Source organism: Dipodomys spectabilis, unplaced genomic scaffold, assembly GCF_019054845.1.
Source record: "Dipodomys spectabilis isolate Male_0828 unplaced genomic scaffold, ASM1905484v1 ptg000273l, whole genome shotgun sequence".
NCBI lineage: Eukaryota > Metazoa > Chordata > Mammalia > Rodentia > Heteromyidae > Dipodomys > Dipodomys spectabilis.
This window is the reverse complement of record NW_024870950.1, coordinates 4,457,454-4,480,998: the sequence shown is the minus strand read 5'-3', so window position 1 is coordinate 4,480,998 and position 23,545 is coordinate 4,457,454. Positions and strand designations below refer to the sequence as shown.

Here is a 23,545-nt window from a genome sequence, read left to right as displayed (position 1 = left end):
CTTCAGCATTTACATATTAGTATCTCCTCAAAGAAAGAAAAAAATGTAGTTTCTGAAATAATATCCTTCTTAGGAATCATAAAGTCAATAGTAGGAGTTGGAGATTAAAATTTCAGGCCTGTGTTATTTTCTTTGTATTAACTAAATGTAAGAAAAACAGTACCCACTAAATTAAACAGACTTCAAAATTAGACAAATCTATGGCATTTATGGCCACTACCCACACTACAAAGGATCACTGCTCTTGGAAATAAATGTCGCCAAGTGTTATGTAAAGCACAGAAACATTCACTCCTTGGATTGACCACATTTTGAAACTTTCCCTAACAATGTCCTACTTCTGCCACAATCCACTGAGAATGTGTGTGGCCACTATTATTAGGATCTTAGTTAGAAACATCTATTAAACATCCTCAAAATCCAAATATAAAAATTCAAAATGTTTGATAGAGTTAAGGTCTTAGCTGTATCTGCTACAAGGCTGCTGAAGGCTGGGTGCTGGTGACTCACTTCTGTAATACTAGCTACTCAGGAGGCTGAGATATAAGGACCAGGGTTTAAAGCCAGCCCAGGCAAGTAAGTCCATGAGACTCTATCTCCAAATAACAAGCAGAAAATGGGAAGTGGTGGCATGGCTCAAAGTAGTAGAGCACTAACCTTAAGCAAAAAAGATCAAGGACAGTGGCCAGGCTATGAGTTCAAGCTCCAGGACCAGCATATACATATATACACATACATAGTCCTCCATCTCCAAAACAACTGGCAAAAAGCAGGGTTGTGTGGGTCAAGGGATAGTGCACCAGCCAGGCAAGTAAACCAAGGGCAAAAGGCCCCAAGCTCAAATCTCAGTCTTCTTTCCACCCCCCCCCCCCCAGTCCCAAACTTCTGGTGGCTCTAAAAACTCAGTCTCTTAATTATAAATGTCTTTTTCTGAATTATTTTTGTAAAAAATATTAAAGCAAATATTACACTGGAGTGAAAGAGGAAATATCAAGAACAGTACATTTCTCCAAACAAGTGAACTTGTGGCCTTGAACAAGTCTTTATTTTCTTTTTTGTAGTATTTGGGTTTGTACTCAGGTTCTCCCATTTGTGAGGCATGGCACTTTAGCCATGCCTCTAGCATGAATAATTTGTAAGATAAAATATCCCAAAGGAACTAAAATCAGATTCTTTTTTCTTTTTTTAAATTTTTTTTGGGGGTCCGGTCGTGGGGCCTGAACTCTGGGCCTGGGCGCTGTTCCTCAGCTCTTCAGCTCAAGGCTAGCACGCTACCACTTGAGCCACAGTGCCACTTCCGGCTTTTTTTTCCCCTGCTTATGTGGTGCTGAGGAATGGAACCCAGGGCCTCGAGCATGCAAGGCAAGCGCTCTACCACTGAGCCACCTTCCCAGCCCTGAAATCAGATTCTTTCTACTTATTAACCTTTGGATCTAATTACAATTATCTAGACTTTTGAAGATTTACCTTCAGACTTTAAAAATTGTCAAACATGCACTTAGGTTTACAGCATTAGATAAGAAATTATCAGGAGCCGGGCGCTGGTGGCTCACGCCTATAATCCTAGCTACTCAGGAGGCTGAGATCTGAGGATCGCGGTTCAAAGCCAGCCCGGGCAGGAGAGACCGTGAGACTCCTATCTCCAATAAACCACCAGAAAACCGGAAGTGATGCTGTAGCTCAAGTGGTAGAGCGCTCGCCTTGAGCTGAAGAGCTGAGGGACAGCGCCCAGGCCCAGAGTTCAAGCCCCACGACCGACCAAAAAAAAAAAAAAAAAAAAGAAATTATCAGGGCTGGGAAGGTAGCTCAGTGGTAGAGTACTTGCCTTGCATGCTCGAGGACCTGGGTTCGATTCCTCAGCACCACGTAAGAAAAAAGCCGGAAGTAGCGCTGTGGCTCAAGTGGTAGAGCACTAGCCTTGAGCTGAAGAGCTGAGGGACAGCACCCAGGCCCAGAGTTCAGGCCCCACGACCGGACCCAAAAATTAAAAAATAAAAAAATAAAAAGAAATTATCATGCCGGGCACTGGTGGCTCACACCTGTAATCCTAGCTACTCAGGAGGCTGAGATCTGAGGATCATGGTTCAAAGCCAGCCAGGGCAGGAAAGTCCGTGAAATTCTCCAATAAACCACCAGAAAAAACTGGAAGTGGTGCTGAGCTGAGGGACAGCGACCAGGCCCAGAATTCAAGCCCCACGACCACACGAAAGAGAAAGAAAGAGAGAGAGAGAGAAGGAAGGAAGGAAGGAAGGAAGGAAGGAAGGAAGGAAGGAAGGAAGGAAGGAAGGAAGGAAGGAAGGGAGGGAGGGAGGGAGGGAGGGAGGGAGGGAGGGAAGAAAGAAAGAAAGAAAGAAAGAAAGAAAGAAAGAAAGAAAGAAAGAAAGAAAGAAAGAAAGAAAGAAAGAAAGAAAGAAAGAAAGAAAGAGAAAAAAAGAAAGAAAGAAAGAATCAACATCTGGAGCTGTGCACTGGCTCAAGCTTGTAATCCTGCTACTTAGGAAGCAGAGATGGGGGTTCAATTCTTCTCTGCAATTAACCACTCAAAAAGAAGTGGAAGTGGTGCTGTGGCTCAAAGTGGTAGTCTTGAGCAAAAGAGCTTAGGGACAAAGCCCATGACTCACTCACTCACACTCACACACACACACACACACAAACACGCACAGAAATTATCAGCAACTCTTAAATGACTTATACAAATAGCATAAGATCTAAAAACTCATTAAGAGGTACTGTTAAAGCAAGGCACTCGTGGGTCACTCCTGTAATCCTAGCTACTCAGGAAGCCGAAATCTTAAGGTCAACAGTTTGAAGCCTGGCAGACAGGAAAGTCAATGAATCTCTTATCTCCAAATAACCACCAAAAAGACTGAAGTAGAGCTGTGGCTCCATTGATAAAGCACTAGCTTGTGAAAAAAGCTCAGAGACAGCATCCAGGCCCAGCACACGTACACACGCACACACATGCACCTGCACACACATGCACACACACACACACACACATACACAAAGATACTGTTAAGAACTGTGGATGTAGTTCTGGCTTGTAGCACTATGTATGTGGGAGGTTCGTATTTCTATCTCCAGTAAGATGGGGGAGAAGGATCGTTAAAATTATATTCAGACATCAGAAGGACCCCTCAATCCAATCACAAACACTGCCTATGTACCACAGCTTAAAATGCTGCCCTAACTTTCAAAATTCAGGACTTCAGTTCAAGTAGTAGACTAAAAATGAGGCTCTCTACCAACTGACCAAAGGAAGTGGAGAGAAAAAAAAACACAGATACATTAGTTTCAACACTAAGTAAATAGCAGAAATTATTTTTTACTACATATACAAAAGAAACTGGGTAAAGAGAAAATTCTGCCGTGGCTACAATCCACATCAGAACAGAATCCAGGTTTCCGACCCAAACAAAACCTATTGCGACTACCTAAATAGATATTTAACATAACCAAAAACAAAATAAAACAAATAACACCACGAAAAAAAAAAATCTTCCATTTTTTTCATGTTTAAGATGACTTGCTCCCAATTATCCTGGTCGAAACTGCCGGCAAAAATCCTCCACTGGGTTTCCGGAAGGAGCCACACTCTGCAAATACAGCATCACACAAAAGACGGGAGCAAACAGAAACACACTCGGGGCCTGGGCGGACCGCTGCCCGGGGCCGAGATCTTCTGCCAGACCCCTGCAACCGGGAAGAGAAAAGCAGGGCCCGGGAAGGGGGTAGAGGTGGGGCTCACTTCCCCGAATGCACCAGTGTGAGGGGCAGGGAGGGCGAGAGCGAGCGCCGCACAGAGGGAGCGAGCCGGGCAGCCGGCCGACATCCGCGGCGCCCCGGGCCCGCGACACCCCGGGGCCCGCACCAGGCCCGGCCTCCGCGGCCTCTCCCGCCTTCTCACCTCCCGCACGTCCTGCAAGCACTCCAGCACCGCCAGGTTGTTGCTCCAGGTGTGCTTGGGGCACACGCGGGTCACGTCCTCTCTGCAGGACTCTTCCTCCGCCAGCTTCCAGCCCCCGCCAGCCCCGCCGGGCCCCGCTCCGCCCCGCCGAGCCGGAGGCCCACCCGCCGGGAAGGGCGGCTGAGGAGGCTGAGGCGGCTGCTGCTGCTGCTGCTGCTGCTGCTGCTGCTGCTGCTGTTGTTGCTGCTGCTGCTGCTGCTGCTGCTGGAGCTGGAGCTGGAGCTGCGATGACTGAGGTAGCTGGGGCAGCTGCTGACCCGCCAGGCCGCCACCTCCAGCCTGCCCTACGATGGACGCAAAGTTGTTCCCGAGGCCCAGGCCCTGACCCTGGCTGTGGCCACCCTGGCCAGGGAGTTTCTGGGCCCCGGCCGCCGCCGCTAGCAGCAGTAGATGCAAGGCTGCCGACAAGCGGAACATTCTCCGTACACGTCCACACGCCGCCATCTTGGATCCGCGGCGAGCTCGACGCACCCGCCGGCGCCGCGTATTTAAATAAGGGGGCGGAGTCGAGGGCGTGGCCTGCGTGGTCCCGGCGAGCCCCTCCCCAACTGGCGTGGACCCGCGAACCTGGAGCAAGGCGAGGGCGGAGGCCGGGCTGGAAAGGCTTCTTATTCCCGGGGCTTGGCGGAAGGGAAGGTGGCGTTCCTTCGCAGGGAGCTGGGAATGCTTTGAAAGCCTGGGTAGGAGCGTGGGCTAATTGCCTGAGTTGTCGTTACAGAAAGAGGGCGAAAAAAGAAAATCAAAGGAATTGGGGTTGCCACAACCAAGATGGCCGGTGGAATATGTAGCCAGTTCAACGACTTGGGCGGCGAGGAAGAAAGCTTTGTGTGTGTGAACACACGCCAGTCAGGTGTGTCCGGAACCTGGGAGCCTCTGGGCCTGGGGCGGTGGGGAGGCGGAAGCAGGAGCTCCATCGAAAGTTAGGGACCGCTGGGCATCGGAGGCTCACGCCTGTCATCCGCTGTAGCTACTCAGGAGGCTGAGATCTGAGGACCACGCTCTGAAGCCAGCCAGAGCAGGAAAGTTTATTGATTATTGTCTCCAATTAAACACACACACACACACACACACACACAACCAGAAGTGGAGATAGATTCAAAGCGGTAGAGCAGTAGTCTTAACAAAAAAAAAATCCTCAGGGACTGAGTAGTTCTGGCCCTGAGTTCAAACCCTAAGACTGGCATGAAAAGATAGGAAGGAAAGAAGGAGAGAGAAAAAGAAAGAAAGAGGGAAAGAAAGAAGGAAAGAGCCGGGCGTCGGTGGGTCACACTTGTAATCCTAGCTACTCAGGAGGCTAAGATCTGAGGATCGCAGTTCAAAGCCAGCATGGACAGGAAAGTCCTGGAAACATCTCCAATTAACTACCAGAAAACCGGAAGTGGCGCTGTGGCTTAAGTGGTAGAGAGCTCGCCTTGAACTGAAGAGGCTGTGGGACAGTGCTCAGGCCCAGAGTTCAAACCTCTGGAACCACGAAAAAAAGGCTGGAGGGCTGGGAAGGTGGCTCAGGGGTAGAGTGCTTGCTTTGCATGCATGAGGCCCTGGTTTGATTCCTCAGCACCACATAAGCAGAAAAAACCAGAAGAGGCACTGTGGCTCCAGTGGTAGAGTGCTAGCCTTGAGCTGAAGAGCTGAGGGACAGCGCCCAGGCCCAGAGTTCAGGCCCCATGACCCACGAAAAAAAAAAAAAAGGGGGGGAGGGGGGAGGCTGGGAAGGGATGTGAAGGGTAAACAAAGGAGGAGGCTGCAATACTTGGTAAGAAATGTACGCATTATCCTGCCCATGTAATTGTAACCCCTCTGTACAGTATGTTCACAAATAAAATAAAATATTAAAAATAATAATAAATAAAATTAAATTTAAAAAAAAAAAGGAAAAAGTTAAGAACCACCCTGGGCAAATTAGAACCTGCCTCAAAATAAAATAGGCGCTGGAGATTTAGTGGTAAAACATTTATCTAGTGTATACAGAGCATGGGGTTAATCTTCAGCACCCCAATAAGAAGTAAATCATATATTTTTATATATTTATAAATTAAAAGGACTAGGTGCATTATACACAATAGCCAAGATACAAAACTACTCATCCAAAAAATGTGGTACCACTGGGTGCTGGTGGCTCACACCTGTAATCCTAGCTACTAAGGAGACTGAGATCTGAGGATCATGGTTCAAAGCCAGCTCGGGCAGAAAAGTCCATGAGACTCTTATCTCCAATAAACCAATAGAAAACCAGAAGTGGTGCTGTGGCTCAAGCGGTAGAGCGCTCACCTTAAGCTGGGACAGTGCCCAAGCCCAGAGTTCAAGCCCCATGACCAACCAAAAAAAAAAAAAAGTGTGGTACCTATATACAATGGGATTTTACACAGCCATCAAAAGAATAAAATAGTATCATTTGCAAGGAAATGGATGGAACTAGAGCAAATCATGTTAAGTGAGGTAAGCCAAGATCAGAGAGACAGCTGCTACGTGTTCTCCCTGATCTGCAAAAGTTAGATCTAAAATGCACTGGGATATGACAAATTACACAGGATTCTAGATATTTATATACAGTGAGATCAAAAGAGAGTCTTAGGAGAGAATCACAAAGGTGCAATGCTTAAGTACCTCTTCTTATTTATATAAAATAATACTTATACTGAAATGAACTCCAAAGATACGGAAACATAGGCTGGGAATATGGCTTAGTGGTAGAGTGTTTGCCTAGTGTTCATAAAGTATTGGGTTCAATTCCTCAGTAACACATTAAAAAAACAGAAGTGGTGCTGTGGCTCAAGTGGTAGTGTGCTAACCTTGAACAAAAGAAGCTCAGGGTCAGTGCCCAGGCCTTGAGTTCAAGCCCCAGGACTGGCCAAAACAAAACAAAACCAAATATAGAGAAACAAAACTTCTTTAAATTTTTTTTTTTTTCTGGATGATTCTGTATTTTGATATATTCACGTGCAGGTCTGTGGGAGGGTGGGGAGAGGACACAGAAGCTGAAGGAAAAGAGTGAAAAAGTACAGCAGTAGAGTGTACTGGACATTGATGAAAGTGAACTATACAACTCATGGGTGGGGATAAGAGGGAGAGAATGGGAGAAAATGAGGGAACAGGTGACACTGTACAAAAGGAAATGTACTCATTACCTGATGCACGTAAATGTAACCCCTCTGTATTTCACCTCTACAATAACAATAAAGTAGGCCAGGTGCTGGTGGCTTGTGCCTGTAATCCTCAGCTACTGAGACCTGAGGATGATGGTTCAAAGCCAGCCTGGGCAGAAAAGTCCCCATGGGACTCTTATCTTCAGTTAACCACTCAAAAACCGGAAGTGGTGCTGTGGCTTCAAGTAGTAGAGCACTAGCTTGCAGGACTGGGGCTGGGAAGGTGGCTCAGTGGTAGAACGCTTGCCTTGCATGCATGAGGCCCTGGGTTTGATTCTTCAGCACTACATAGCAGAAAAAATAAAGCCAGAAGTGGCGCTGTGGCTCAAGTGGTAGAGCACTAGCCTTGAGCTGAAGAGCTGAGGGACAGCAACCAGGCCCAGAGTTCAGGCCCCACGACAGGACCCCCGTACCCCAAAAATGCCCCAGGACTGACAAAAAAAATTAAAAAATAAAGTGAATTCTAAATAAATAAAAGGGCTAGGGACATAGTTCAGTAAGTAGCAGAGTATGTAAGGGGGAAAAAATGGATTTTGTTGGCTCACACCTATAATCCTAGCTATTCAGGAGGCTGAGATCTGAGAATCATAGCTCAAAACCAGCCTCAGCAGACAAATACTGGAGATCTTATAGATAATTTATTTTATTCACTTATTTGGTGTGCTGGCACTAAGGCTTGAACTCAGGACCTCTCTCTCTCTTTGCTTTTTTACATAAGGCTGGTACTCTACCACTTGAGCTTCAGCTCAATTTCTGATTACTACTTGAGCCACAGGTCCACTTGTGGCTTTTTGCTGGTTAGAGACAAGGATCTCAATGTAATTTTCTGCCTGGGTTGGCTTTGAACCACTATCTTCAAATCTAGCCTCCTGATTGTAGGTATGAGCCTTCTGATCCCAGCTCCTCCAACCAATCTTAAAAATATATGTCCCAGGGGCTGGGAAGATGGCTCAGTGGTAGAGTGCTTGCCTTGTATGCATGAGGCCCTGGGTTTGATTCCTCAGCACCACATAAACAGAAAAAGCCGGAAGTAGCGCTGTGGCTCAAGTGGTAGAGTGCTAGCCTTGAGCTGAAGAGCTAAGGGACAGTGCCCAGGCCCAGAGTTTAGGCCCCACAACCGACAAAAAAAAAAAAAAAAATATGTCCCAGGAGCTGGCACATACCTGTAGTCCTAGCTGCTCAAGAGGCTGAGAACTGAGGACCATGGTTCAAAACCAGCCCAGGTAGAAAAGTCTGTGAAGGCTGGAAATGTGGCTTAGTGGTAGAGTGCTTGCCTAGTATGCTTTAAGCCCTGGGTTTGATTCCTCAGTACCACATAAACAAAAAAAGCCAGAAGTGGCACTGTGGCTCAAGTGGTAGTCTAACAACAACAAAAGTCTGCAAGACACATCTCCAATAAGCTACTCAAAAAAGCAGGAAGTGACATTGTTGCTCAAGTGGCCAGAAGTGGCACTATTGTTCAAGTGGTAGAGTTAGCCTTGAGCAAAAGCTCTCAGGACAGTCAATACCCAGGTTCTGAGTTTAAGCCCCAGGACCAGCACCAAATAATAATAAAATAAAATAACTTTCTTATCCAGGGAGCCAAGCAGCACTGAATAGTACACAAGTCATAATCCTTGCTCTTTGGCAGACTATAGCTCAATGTAAATAAAAATAGTGAAGTGTCCAGCCCACACTATGAAACTCCAAACTTGATAGCCAATATTATTAATCAGTTATGAAGCCCTTTACCTGGGAATTTTGATTCCACACCAGAACTTTGACTTGTATTTCAAGGATGAAAAGAAAATAACAAAACATGCCTTTGAGGACACAGACTTGTGTCAGCAACTGTTTTTGCTGACCTGCATGTAATATCTTTAGCACTACCTAGTAGTGCTAAACTACCCCACGTTAGTGACCCCTCCTCCTTCCCAAAGCTTCTTCACATTCATTGAATCATTTGAGCTAACATCAGGCCTGGGTCAGCTTCTAAGAGCTGTGGAATAATGCAACGATGTCAACAGTTCTGTGTCCAGGAATTGAATGAGTGACCAGGATGAACGCTGCCAGCCTGTAGACAGCTAAACAGCCTCCCTCCAAGCAGAATTCCTGAGTCTACTCACCACCTTGGTGCATTTTTTTTTTCCCTGATCTTGGAGCTTGAACTCTTGACCTGAGAGCTGTCCCTGCACTTTTGTGCTCATGGCTTGCACTCTACCACTTGAGCCACAGCTGCAATTAGAAAGTCTCACAGACTTTCCTGGCCCAGTGGGCTTTGAACCTTGATCCTCAGATCTCAGCCTCTTGACCTAGTGCATTTTTATCCCACTGGCAATGCAACATATTGGGGAATGAGAATAGCTTGCTGCTGGTCATCATGTTCAGAAAACATAGCTTCTATTGTTCTGAACCACACATTTGTAGTCAAATGTAGATCAAATATAGTACTGAAAGTTGCAGAAGGCTTAAGGAACCACAGAAGACATCCCTGAAACTGAGTATTCTATGGGTATAATTGTCCACTATGACTGACCTGAAACCTCTATCTCTAAGAATGAAAGCAAATGACTGCTGGGCTCTGGTGGTTTACAACTGTAATCCTAACTACTCAGAAGGCTAAGATCTGAGGATTGTGGTTCGAAGCCAGCCAGGGCAGAAAAGTCCACAGGATTCTTATCTCTAATAAACTACTGAAAAAAGCCAGAAGTGGCTTGTGGCTCAAGAGTAGTGTGCTAGCCTTGAACACAAAGCAGCTCAGGGACAGTATCTAGGCCCTGAGTACGAGCCCCAGGACCAGCAAAAAAAAAAAAGTAAATGACTGCTGCTACTGCCACAAAAATGATCTTGAGGTTGCCATCTTTGAACATTCACTATGGCATGGCTGCCTTGTGTCTGCTAGTGAACATATTTATCTGGCCCATCTAGGGTTGTCTAAGATAGGCAAGTTAGAGCCATCACCAGAAGTGCTTAAGAAGTCACTAATTTTCAATAAATACTGGTCTGTATGTGCTCAGATAACATGTGGGAGACTATTTTAAGCCAAGTTAAGGCCAGAAATTGACAATCTGCTCTGAGAAGCTAGCGGTTGCCTATCTTTCATCATGCGCTCAGGAAATACTATACCAGCCACAGACTGCCTCTGGAGATAGGGAGGCGGATAAGGCTTTCTTAAAATCACAGTGACCAAGAAGCGAGTCACAGAAATCTGGGAACTTGGCCAGCTCAAGCTATGTCAGGCAAAACTACATCATACAGAAAGCACAAACTGCCAAACCAGTGAAATGATGATTGACTTAACTCAGGTCTCTTGGCATCATTTATTGACTTTTCAATGTAAAATACCTCAGGGATGAGAATGTAGCTCAGCGGTAGATAGAAGTGTGTCCTTAGCATTTGTGGTGAGATCCTACATTCAATCCTCAGATCAAAGAGTATGAAGCTAGGTTCATGCCTATAATCCTGGCTACGCAGGAGGCTGAGATCTGAGGACTGGAGTTAAAAGCTAGCCTGAGTACACAAATCCATGAGACTCGCCGTGCGCCAGTGCCTCATGCCTGTAATCCTAGCTACTCAAGAGGCTGAGATCTGAGGATCGAGGTTCAAAGCCAGCCTGGGCGGGAAAGTCTGTGAAAACTCTTATCTTCAATAAACCACCTGAAAACCAGAAGTGGCGCTGTAGCTCAAATGGTAGAGTGCTAGCCTTGAGCTGAAGAGTTGAGGGACAGTGCTCAGGCCCAGAGTTCAAGCCCCACGACTGACCAAAAAAAAAAAAAAATCCATGAGACTCATCTCCACTTCCTTTGGGTGTCACTTTCTGAGAGAAAAATTAGAATTGACGGGCTGGGAAGGAGGCTCAGTGGTAGAGCGCTCGCCTTGCAAGCATGAGGCCCTGGGTTCGATTCCTCAGCACCACATAAGCAAAAAGAAAAAAAAGCCGGAAGTGGCGCTGTGGCTCAAGTGGTAGAGCGCTAGCCTTGAGCTGAAGAGCTGAGGGACAGCGCCCAGGCCCAGAGTTCACGACCAGACCCAAAAAAAAAAAAATTAGAATTGACTAGTGGAATAAACTGGTAACATTTATCATTGCAGTTAAGTCTCAGAGCTGCAACAGGTATTTATTTTCTTCCTTTATGAATTTTTTCTTCTCAGGTAGTACATCTCAGAAGCCTTGGTTAGCCACAACTAATCCTATTTGAGATCTAAAGCACAGTTCAAAACCAGCCTGCCAGATAGATGCTGGGTGCTGGTGGCTCACGCCTATAATCCTACTGAGGAGGCTGAGATCTCAGGATCTCAGGTTCAAGGTTCAAAGCCAGCCTGGGCAGGAAAGATCGTGAGACTCTTATCTCCAATAAACCACAAAAAAACGGAGGTGGTGCCGTGGCTCAAACGGTAGAGCGCTCACCTTGAGCTGAAAAGCACAGGGACAGCGCCCAAGCCCAGAGTTCAAGCCCCATGACCGACAAAAAAAAAAAAAAAAAAAAAAAAGCCTGGCAGGAGACTCTTATCTCCAAATAACCAGCAAAAAGCCAGAAGTGGAGTTGTGGCTCAAGTGGTAGAGTGCTAGCCTTGAGCAAAAACAGCTCAAGGACAGTGCTCAGACCCTGAATTCAAGCCTCAGGACTAGCACACAAACAAAATACTCCCAACAAAATCATCTGGGTCATTTGTAAAATGAGGTTGAGTGACAATGAAACACTGTTCATCTCTACCTCAATAGTCCGACACCAGCCTCATGAGAGGAAATAGGGTCATGGCCACCTGAAAAGCTCCTGCAGGTTGCAAAACTTCACTAGGTTTGGTTGTTTGAGGTTAGACTTCTGGGATGTGGATACTTTTCCTCTTCTCCACAATCATCTCCCTTCCCATTGGTTCCACACAACCCCAACACCTACTAGAGTACAGCCTAGGAATTTATCAGTAGTCTTCTTCCAAGTACTGTTTTAACACTGGTGGTGTTTAAATAGTAGGATCTATGAGAATTAGTTTGAAGGCATAGTATAACCTTTTATCCAAAGTGGATTAACTTCTTAGTCTGCCAGCCTTCCATTTACAACTTTCATTAACTAGCACATCATCTAATTCTTGGAAGCTTAGAGCTTTGCTGAGTAACAAAAGCTCCAAGACTTTTTACCTGTAGACTTCCTATTTTCTTCAACATGTAACAAATCCAGATATTAAGTTGTGGGCCATGACCATCTTTAGGAGCCCTTCTGATTGGAGTGGATAAATCTAGTTACTCCTCAGAAGCCGGTAGGGATTCATGGCATGCCTCCCATCTATCTCAACAGCAGGCTGCTTATTCAACCAGCCCTGCACTCCACTTAAACTCTTCCCTCTTCACAATGAAGAGAGCACTGAACTACATGGTTCTAGATCACATCAATGACTTTTGTTTTTTTTTGTCAGTCATGGCGCTTGAACTCTGGGCTTGGGCACTGTCCCTCAGTTCTTCAGCTCAAGGTGAGCGCTCTACCACTTGAGCTACAGCGCCACTTCCAGTTTTCTAGTGGTTTATTGGAGATAGGAGTCTCCCGGTCTTTCCTGCCCAGGCTGGCTTTGAACCGCGATCCTCAGATCTCAGCCTCCTGAATAGCTAGGATTACAGGGGTGAGCCACTGGCGCCTGGCATCAATGACTTTTATAAAGCATTTTCCTCTTTCATTGGACAGTGGTGGTCCCAGCCTTTGTACCTAGGGACCTAAGTAACTGGAAGAGCATAAACTGCTACAATAATATACATGACTATTTCATTTTAAACATGGGATAATAATTGGTCTACACTGTTGTAGATGTTTCATGGACTTTCCTGTCTGGGCTGGCTTTGAACCATGATCTCAGATCTCAGCCTCCTGAGTAGCTAGGATTACAGTCATGAGCCACCAGCGCCTGGCTCATCACTACTTATTAAAACCTTAATTTGACAGCTGGGTGCTGGTGGACTATACTGGTAATCTTAGCTACTCAGGAGGCTGAGATCTGAGGATCACTGTTCAAAGCCAGCTTAGGAAAATATGAGAAACCCTTACCTCAAATTAACCACTGGAAAACCAAAGTGGAGCTGTGGCTCAGCGGTAGAACACTAGCCTTGAGTGAAAAAGCTCAGGGACAGTGCCTAGGCCCTGAGTTCAAGCCCCACAACCACAAAAAAAAAAAAAAAAAAAACCCTCAGAGACAAAGCTCAGGCTGAGTTCATGTTCCACGTCAGACAACAGACAAATGCAGATCTTAATCCTTCCCTTAGAAAATAAAATGAACAAGGGGCTGGGAAGGTGGCTCAGTGGTAGAGCGCTTGCCTTGCATGCATGAGGCCCTGGGTTCGATTCCTCAGCACCACATAAGCAAAAAGAAAAAAGCCGGAAGTGGCGCTGTGGCACAAGTGGTAGAGCGCTAGCCTTGAGCTGAAGAGCTGAGGGACAGTGCCCAGGCCCAGAGTTCAGGCCCCACGACCGGACCCCCCCCCCCCCCAAAATAAAAGAAAGAAAATAAAATGAACAATAAGTATGTCATAGTACAGTTTAACATTAGGGACTTTATAAATGACCGCTAACTATAAACAAGTTGAAACGCAAACACAAGTTGACATAAAACACTTTAAGAACTTTAGGAAAAGACTGAAAAACAATGGTGATAGGTTTCTTAGTAATTTGGGATTTCTACCTGACCTGTCACTTTCCTTGAAGCATAGGATTCCTTAAGGAAGGTTCTACCGGAAGTGGCGCTGAGCTCAAGTGGTAGAGCGCTCGCCTTGAGCTGAAGAGCTGAGGGACAGCGCCCAGGCCCAGAGTTCAAGCCCCACGACCGACAAAAAAAAAAAAAAGGAAGGTTCTACCTAGAGATTGTTTCCTTGGAATCCAGTATACTCTTATTTTGGTTTAACTGGAAGACACTTTCAGCCTTTCAAGCTTAACTGCAGAATTCCTTGTTTATGACAGAAGTGTTGACTTCAAACAGATGAAACTGAGCCAAGTGGCCAGAACTGCCGAGCAGGAATCTGACTGCCCATAATTGTCCACTGCCACGGTCTTAAGGGCTGCCAATCACTTAAAGAAAATGAAAAAAGTCCTCGTTTTACCTCTCATATTAAGTCTTAGATTCTGAAACAGGAAGCTAGAAAGCAGGAGAGTCTAGAGAAATAGTTAACAATCATATGAACTGTGTTAAGAGAAAAACAGCAAAAAGCAAATCACCACCTAAAGCTCCCACTGACTCATCAGTTTAAATTGTCTACTTCAATTCTAGAGACCATCCTATGTAACTCAGACCCATTATTGCATAAAACGGAAAATCTACCAGGTAGCATATTCCTGCCTCTAGGCAGAGAAAAAAGAAAAAACCAGCTGTAACACATGGAAAAATCCTTTATTTTCATATGTACATTAAACACAGAAATTCCATTGCCTTGTTTTCAAGCCAGATGCGAGGATACATACAATGACAAGATATTTTGGATTTGCTGAATTTCAAACTCTAAAATGGAAGAACAATTTTGAAGACAGGGGTAAAGAAACAGAGGGGCAGGGACCCTGGTGGTGCCGAGGAGACTAGAGCCTAGGTTTTAAATGAAGTCTGCTACAAAAGTGGGGGTGACAGTAAGAGATAGAACAGGCCTTACTTTTTCTTTTGGGTTAAGATAGGGTCTTCTTCAGTAGCCCAGGCTGGCCTAAGACTTGAAATCTTTCTGACTCTACTTCCAGAGTTCTGGGGATTACAGGTGTGTGTTACATGCTTGGCCTGAAGTTTTCTTTTTCTCTTTTTTCCAGTGCAGAGACCAATCCTCAGCACCAAAATCCAAATTTAGAATTGCAAAATTTAAATGATTGGGAATATTTGACATCTATTCAACTTCCTTGGTTAAAAGTCCCCTAGTTCCTACTCTTGGAAAAAACAACTAACATCAACTGATATAAACTGACTTGCACAAGATAAGTTAAATCCTAATTCTGCTCTATCTGCATCCTCTCTGTGGCAATCTATTGCAGTCAAATTAGTTTTATCTTTTTTTTTGGGGGGGGGGGGGTGGGGGTCAAGGTAGGGTGGTGAGTCTTGCTAGGTACATTATGCTGGCCTCAAACTCACTATATAGCCAACAACTGAACTTGAATTGAGACCTTCCTGGCCTCAGATTCCCAGATCATAGAAGTGTACCATATCACTAAACATGCCACTATATAGTGCTTGCATTTTGCTTTTCAATTCAAATACTATTTTGCCACTGAAGCTCCAGGCTTCAACATATCAAGAATTAACTTCCCAGAGAAAGGTGGGCTTTCCACAGGCTATGAAAGCTGGCTTTTAAAAAGATATCCTTAAAAATAAAACATCCTCAAAAATAAAATATCCTCAAATGTGTTTTACTAAAAGACATAGCTAGAACTTGGAACTCTGGGGAAATCTACTCTAACAATCCCTTAATAGTAAGAAATATCTTGGTAATAGCTCAGGAATTTATAGTCTGAATTGTTATAAAAAGGTACTATCTCATAACAGTTACTTAAGAGAGTCACATTAATAGCCATACTGCTGTTCCTTAAGAACACGGACTTGCTCATACCTTGAGGCAAGTCCCAATGGATAGTGGTTTAGCAGAACAGCAGAGTGGATGAATAGAACCCGAGTATCTACTGGGCTCCCCAAGTTGAATAATCCAGGACAGGAATGAAAGTTGGTAGGTACCTTCCTGTTACTGATAGGTCTTCAATCACTATCATCTTTCTGTGAACAAAAATTTCACCAATGCTTCCAGAGAAGATTAGGTACTTAGAATCAAACATCAGGTTCATATAGGAAAGCCTTGGGAATTATAAATACTTAAAAAACAACTTCTAACTTCAAAAAGATTGGTCCTATTAAGATAGGTACTTTACCTCGGGGAAGGGAGGGAGGGAGGGGATGGTAGGGGGAAAACAATGGAGGGGGTAACAATGTTCAAGAGGAAGTGTACTCATTACCTCACTCATGTAACTGTAACCCTCTGTATAGTAGCTTTACAATAAAATAAAATTTAAAAAAAAAAAAAAGATAGGTACTTTATCAAAATGAGACAGGCCCTCCCCCTCATTATACACAACAGTCTGAAAAACTTAGTCTAGTATTAGGGAAGACTCAAGTAAAAGCTTTGTCATGCCACTTCGTTTTTTTCCCAGCAAGAAGGAAATAGTCATTAAAGCACTCACTGTCTTTGATAAAACCCTGAGATCCTAAGCTAGGTAGAAGATAGTATTTCCCTATTGCTCAAACAACTGGTCCTCCTTAACAATAATAATGCAACAAACTGGCCATTAATTAAGTCAGGTTCTATATAGACAACCAGTCACCTTTATTCATCACAGGACTTGCCAACATCCTAGCACTGGGTGGCTGTAAAATGACTTTGTTACTACAAAGCACACAATATACAACACACATTTCTGTGGGGGATAAGACCAAGTTACCAATTGGTTACCAGCCTGTAAACTCAGTAATAAATCAAACCTACAGAGTTCTACAGTGCCCTCTTGTGTTCGATGGAAGGAAAACCTCTGCGTGCAAGCAAATCACTTTCTAGGATGTAGCTCTCCCAAGCCAATAGACAACTGAGGTCATATACTCCAGAAAATGTTTGATACACATACACAAACTACTGCTGAGAAGACTCACCAAGGTCCATCAGATCTTAGAAAATAAAAATTCCCAGCAAAGATACATGAATATTTTAACCCAAGAAATGAAGATAGATAGAGTACCACTTACTCTTTAAATGGATACAACAGATGCACAATTGCATACACACAACAGACAACACAGTGTCTTAGTGGCCCTTAAGTTCTAAATTTACAATAATCCAAATGAACTATGATCTTACAAGTTCTAGTTTGTAGGCAATAAGCAGAGATTTCAGGGTTGCTAGATGCTATAAACAACATTTAACATTAACCATGAGTCTGAAAGTCTCATGACCATGATCACTCCCATTTATAGATATGGACAGTCTTCTCAGTTAAAGTAGCCAAATAGCTGTTATGATTCACATCAAATGGGCAGATGTCCAAGACAGGCTGATCACACTTCAGGGTCTGCAGTATTGAGCCACTGCAAGCACTCCACAGCTAAAGAAATAAAGCAAAAACATCAGCAGTCAGTTCAGCTGAGGAGTAACTGCCCTAACAATGGAGTTCTTCATTTTCACTTACTACATACATTTCAAGTACTCATGTGGCTAGTATGATTGTATTGGACAGCACTGCTTAGACTTACTTATACAAGATCAAGAATTTCACAATACCATGCCTTCATATGATCTTATGTTAAAGAGCTATATTATTTCTGGCTCACATTCACAGTTATGTTTAGATTGGCCAATACGTTCAGGTGGCAACAGGTTATCCGTCCACTATAAATTTCTCCATCATCTGTTAATTTCATTCTAAACTAATGAACTTAATGTCTTAATTATTTTAGAGGTTTCAGTTTGGTTTTTATTTTCTTAGTGCTAGTCCTTGGACTTAACTCAGGGCCTAAGGTTCTTTTTACTCAAAGCTACTAACTACTTGAAACCACAGCTCCACTTATGGCTTTTTTTTTTTGGTGGTAATTTAGTAGAGATAGTCTTACATTAATTGGCAAGTGCAAGGCCCTGAGTTTGGCCAATAAAGAAAAAAAACAAAAAAACAAAAACAGGGGAAGTAACAGTAATCTTAAAGAACAAGACAGATTTTGTTGTTTTGTTTTTTTTGCAGAGATGATGCATCCTTTATTTTTAGCCAGACTCTGGTGGCTCAGACCTGTAACCATAATGCTAGCTACTCAGGAGGCTGAGATCTGAGGATCGCAGTTTGAAGCCAGCCAGGGCAGGAAAGCCCATCAGACTCTTATCTCCAAATAACTGCCGAAAATGGTACAAAGTGTAGCTCAAAGTGGTAGAGGGCTAGTCATGAGTAGAAAGCTCAGGTACAGCACACAGGGCCTGGGTTCAAGCCCCATGGCTGACCAAAAAAAAAAAAAAAAACCATCAAAACTCTCACCTGCTTTCCTGCCTAGGCTGGCTTTGAAATGTGATGCTCAAATCTCAGCCTTCTAAGTAGCTTAATATTGGAGTTGTTGAGCCACCAGTGGCCAGCTTTCAGTATATTTTTTTTTTTTTAAATAATTTAAAAAATAATTCTGGGCTGGGAATTTGGCTTAGTGATAAAGTGCTTGCCTAGCATGCATGAAGCCCTGGGTGTGATTCCTCATTACCACATAAAACAGAAAAAGCCGGAAATGGGGCTGTGGCTCAAGTGCTAAAAGCACTAGCCTTGAGTACAGACAGTGCCCAGGCCCTGAGTTCAAGCCCCAGGACTGGCAAAATAAAAAAAATCCCTCCAGCCCCCCAAAACAAAAAACCCAGCGCGCGCGCACACACACACACACACACACACACACACACACACACACACACACACACACACACACACACACACACACACACACACACACACACGCACGATTATAGAGCAGAACTTTTACATACCTCTGAACAAAAATGCTCAAGATTTTCTCTATCAACATTGTACAAAAAGAAAATTTTGGGGTAGTGCTGAGGATTGAACCCAAGGGTCTCACACATATAAGGCAGATGCTCTACCACTAAGTCACATCCTAGTTCCCAAACTGTAAAAGATAATAGGCTCACCTGGGCAGAATTTGTTGCTTCATCTCCAGTACACACCAAGATGCTGCCATCATTCACTGGGCTTTGGAAAATAGCATTTTTGGTCAATAGTTTGCAGGTGGGTCCCCCAAGGAATGTCTGCACAGGTTGGCAGGAGCAGAGTGTCTCTCCAGTATCACCCACTTTGTAGGATAGTTCCATCAGTACACTTCGTATGGTCTTGTGGATTTTATCTATAGAACAGAGAAATCAGTGCTTCCCCATGGAGAGGGTACTAAAGAAATTAATGAAGAAAAAGAACAGAAACTACCAACCCTCAGGGTTGGAGGAATGGTTCAGTTAGTAGAGCCAGCCAATGAGCAAAGTATCATTTCCTGTCTTACAACAAAGGGAGAGAAAAAAAAATGAATGGCATACCTAAATCGTAGGCATTTACAACAGTTAAGTTGGACAGAAAAGCTGTACATACACGAAACGGTAAGCATACCTGCAAGTGCAAGCTAGAGTCAAGCAAGTTTTCTACAGTAGGTTTTGCCTATTCTTTTTTCTTATGTGTGGGATTTGAACTCTGAAGTTCTGCTTTTGTTCACAACTTGAGCCACATCTCCACTTTCAGCATTTATCTGCCTGAGCTGGCATGGAACCAAGATCTAGATTTTAGGCTTCCTGAGTGGCTAGTTTTAAGTTACTAGCACCCAGCTAAGAGCAAATTTAAGACTGCAGTATTGTTTTTTAGTGAAATCATTGAATCCAGATCTCCGCTCAGCAAAATATCATTCCAGAGTTCTGGCTAAAAACTTCTTTTAGGAGTTGGGAAGGTGGCTCAGTGGTAGAGTGCTTGCCTAGTAGGCCTGAAGCCCTGGGTTCAATTCCTCAGTAGCACATACACAGAAAAAGCTGAAGTGGCACTGTGGCTCAAGTGATAGAGTGCTAGCCTTGAGCAAAAAGCAGCTGAGGGACAGTGCCCAGGGTCTGAGTTCAAGCCCCTAGCAAAACTAAAAACAAAAAAACTTTTAGGCACAATGAGGAGTCCATTAGTTCCTAGAGACATTTTCTTTTTTCTTTTTTTCTTGTTTTTTGTCAGTTATAGGGCTTGAACTCTGGGTTTGGGCACTGTCCCTGCGCTCTTCAGCTTAAGGCGAACACTCTACCACTTGAGCCACAGCGCCACTTCCAGTTTTCTAGTGGTTTTTATTGGAGATAAGAGTCTCATGGACTTTCCTGCCTGGGCTGGCTTTGAAACTGGATCCTGAAATCTCAGCCTCCTGAGTATGGATTACAGGCATGAGCCACCAGCGCCCGGCTCCTAGAGACATTTTCTAAGATAAAAGCCTGTAAATTACAGAAGTGTATCAGAGATCCTGAGGGAGGCAAACACAAGCTAGAGAACAAAACTGGACTCCCCAGGGTTGGGAATGTGGCTTATTGGTAAGAGTGCTTGCCTATCATGCATGAAGCCCTGAATTTGATTCCCCAGTACCACATGAACACAAAAAAGGTGTAAGTGGCATTGTGGCTCAAGTGGTAGAGTACTAGCTTGACCATGAACAAAGAGGCTCAAGGACAGTGTCCAGGCCCTGAGTTCAAGCCCCAGGACAAAAAAAAAAAAACAAAACCCTGGACCCCTAAGCTTTCTGTACAAGTTACAGTATGATTTGATAAGAGCCAAAAGTGTCCAAAGAGTCAACCTGAGATAGTTTCCCAGCTTAAATATTATATATTTAAATTATATATATTAAATACTATATATTTAAATAATATAAAAGTGTGGGCACTTTAATGACTAACTCCAACCAACCATCTGTCTTGTCATACATTAGCAGAGGTATCATTTTCAGACCAAACCTAAGTTTGAAAGTCAGTTTTATACTGACTTCTTTCTTCTAGTTCAACCTGTCCTTCCCCTGAGTTCTCGATTTGTGTAGCTACTTGTTCCTGATCCCACTGACTCAAAACTCAACATGTTTCCTGTTGTCAACAGTAGTTATAAAAATGTTTTTTGGGTTTGTTAGTACTAGGGTTTGAACTCAGAGTCTGGAAGTGCTAGGCTAGTGTTCTACTACCACTTGAGCTATATTTCCAGAATTGCTTTTCCAGATGGGAGTCTATCAAAATTTTCTACAAGGCTAAAGAGGGACACATGGTCACTTAACATGAGGACAGGATAAGTAACTATCTCCTGAGAGCTGGGATTGTGGCTCAAGAGGTAGAGCATCTGCTTCAAAGCACTAATTAAACAAGTGGTAGAGTGCTGCCTTGAACACAAAAGCTCAAGGATAGAGCTCAGGCCCTGAGTTCAAGTCCCAGTCCCAGCACCAGAAAAAGAAAGGAAAAAGAAATTGATCTTAAAATGACTCAAAGTCCTTAAGAGGAAGTATTTTAAGATACAGGGAATCCTAGAGAAACTATCCCTAATTATCCATCTATTTGTTCCAATTCTCAGTTAAGAACAGAAAAACAGGCTCTACACAGGAACATGGAGCCATCATCCTTATTGTAGCATCAATAACAGGCCTTTTAGTCTATGAGGAGCCAAAGGCAAGGCCAAGAACTTCTTTCCCCTCTACCACCATTCTGCTCCCAAACAAATCAGAAGGCCCCCAAGGACCTCAGCACTTACCAGGTCTGTAGCTTACAAGACAGTGTCGGGTTCTGTTCTCTATCTGAAAGTCTACATAGCCCCCTGGTTCCATTTGTAGCACATGAGGCCAGTGAGAAAAATCAGATTTCTGTTCCCAGAAGGAAGCATTCTCCAAGGTTCCAGCAAGTACCCCACCATAAGGAAATGCAGCTGAAGCAGCTCTGGTCATGTATGACAGGGATACCAGTGGGCATCTGAAGAAGGAAAAGGAATCATGTGTTACAAAGGTGGTGTGGGGGTCGAGGGACCGCTGATGCCTGTAATTCTAACTACCCAGGTGGCAGACACCTGAGAATAGCAGTGCAAAGCCAGGTTGGGCAGGAAAGTTTTTGAGACTCTTATTCCAATTAACAACCAAAAACCAAAGTGGAGCATGGCTCAAGTGGCAGAGCCCCAACCTTGAGCAAAAAATGCATTACTGAAGAGGCAAAGGCAGGAGGGTTGTAGCTTCAGGTCAAACTAGGTTAAAAAAAAAAGACACTATCTGAAAAATCACTAATAGGAGTGGGGTGAAGGGACAAGGTGGCATTACTCAAGTGGTAGAATGCTTGCCTATCAAGTTATCAAGCATACAGCCAAGCCCCAGCATTGTTTAAAAAAAAAAAAAAAAATCTGAGCCAAGCACCAGTGGCTCACACTTCTGACTTGTAATACCAGCTCCTCAGGAGGCTGAGACCCCCAGGAATGCAGTTAGAAGCTGGCCCAGGCAGGATGGTCTATAAGACTCTTATCTCCAACAAAGACTAAACAAGATACTTTTCATTTAGTCCTGGAAATGAATGTCAGTGGTAAAAGTGTTTTCCTAGCATATAGGACCCTGTGCTCTAAATGTACTATTGCAAAAAAGGGAGGGAAAGAAAAAAAGCTTTGAATTTTGACTAGGTTAACAGACCTTATTCACTTTCTGACAGCTTCAAAAATCTCCAGGAACAAACCACCGTAAGTACTGAGATGGATTCAGCATTATGTCCTAAACCCGTAACTGAGTTATAAATGACAAATCAGTAATATGGTATTTTCAGACAAAATTGTTCTTAAGCTCGAGTCAACACATCTTCAGCCTAGCTTTATGTGGTTTATTTTTTGCAATCTATATAGACTTTTATCTCCAGGCTGGTTTCAAATCATGATCCTCTGGATGTCAGCTTCCTGACTGGTAATGATTACAGGTGTCTGTCTTAAATCATTGAGGTTATTTTATCAATTTGTTTTGTGTGCTAGCACACATGGAATACTACAGCATCCATGTAAAGGAGTCCTATGGCTACTAAAGTCTTTGTTAAACGTTTAATAGGCCAAGAAACATGACCAAGACTACACAGTTCATAAATAGTGGAGCTAGATTCTAAATAAAGATATGATTTCTATTTTGCCGTGTTAGATTAATATTATTCTATAAACTTGGCTACATTTGATACCAGAGTTTTCCATAACTGTGAAAAATTAAACAAATTGTACTGACTTTGAGGTGGGGAAACATCAGATCTTAAGAGAATTGCTGACCAGTTACGGACACTGAGAACCATTACAAACATAATTCAAGACAAAGCAGTTTCCCATAGAAAAAAGGAAGTGGCTCCCTACCTGGCTTTCTGAGGTACTAATTCCTGCATATGAAAGCCCGTGTTTCGAAGATCATATACCAGAATTGAACCATTGGCCAGTCCAGCATAAATGTAATTGTTTTCATCAAGACACCAGCAACAACTCCATACAGGGCGTCCAGTATTGTAAGTCTGAACCACAGTATTTGTCTCCAGGCTGTAGAAGTAACAAAAATTTTTACTACAGGGAGGCAAAGATTATCCAAGTATCAATAATCCTTACTGAAAACATACCCATAACCTCAAACTATCTGGATCCCTAATTTCCTCATAGTACTGCCCAGAGAGCCCTTCTGAATTCTGAAACTTTTGTTGGTGTTTTGAGGACCACCAGCTTTCTTCTTAAACTCTAAGGAAATAAGTGACTAAGTTAAAAAAATTATGATCAATCATCCTGATACTTAATACTGTCCCCATTTTAAACACTTAAAACACACACAAACAAAGTTACACTAAAGTTTTGTCCAAAATTAACCTTAAGCTTTATTTTTTCTTTCTTTTTGGTGCCCGTACTGGGGCTTAAACTCAGGGCCTTTCACGCTAACTTGTTGCTTTGAGGCTTGTGCTCTACCACTTAAG

General features: G+C 43.6%; 2 protein-coding genes across 4 annotated transcripts in view; both read right to left on the bottom strand.

Annotated features, from left to right (window-relative positions):
* Glg1 (golgi glycoprotein 1) overlaps positions 1-4,443 on the bottom strand; it is an 86,675-nt gene extending 82,232 nt beyond the window's left edge. The window contains exon 1 of the mRNA XM_042700934.1: positions 3,908-4,443. Within this exon, the coding sequence (XP_042556868.1) occupies positions 3,908-4,411 (504 nt within the window). The 5' untranslated portion in view covers positions 4,412-4,443. The remainder of the gene's footprint in view (positions 1-3,907) is intronic.
* Positions 4,444-16,050: 11,607 nt separating this feature from the next.
* The window catches only part of Rfwd3 (ring finger and WD repeat domain 3), a 32,075-nt gene continuing 24,580 nt past the window's right edge, over positions 16,051-23,545 (bottom strand). For all 3 annotated transcript variants that reach the window (XM_042700937.1, XM_042700935.1, XM_042700938.1), the window contains 4 exons: positions 22,947-23,123; positions 21,342-21,556; positions 18,743-18,954; positions 16,051-17,177 (listed from right to left, as the gene is read on the bottom strand). In XM_042700937.1, coding sequence (XP_042556871.1) covers positions 17,034-17,177; positions 18,743-18,954; positions 21,342-21,556; positions 22,947-23,123 — 748 coding nt within the window. In that variant the 3' untranslated portion in view covers positions 16,051-17,033. The remainder of the gene's footprint in view (positions 17,178-18,742; positions 18,955-21,341; positions 21,557-22,946; positions 23,124-23,545) is intronic.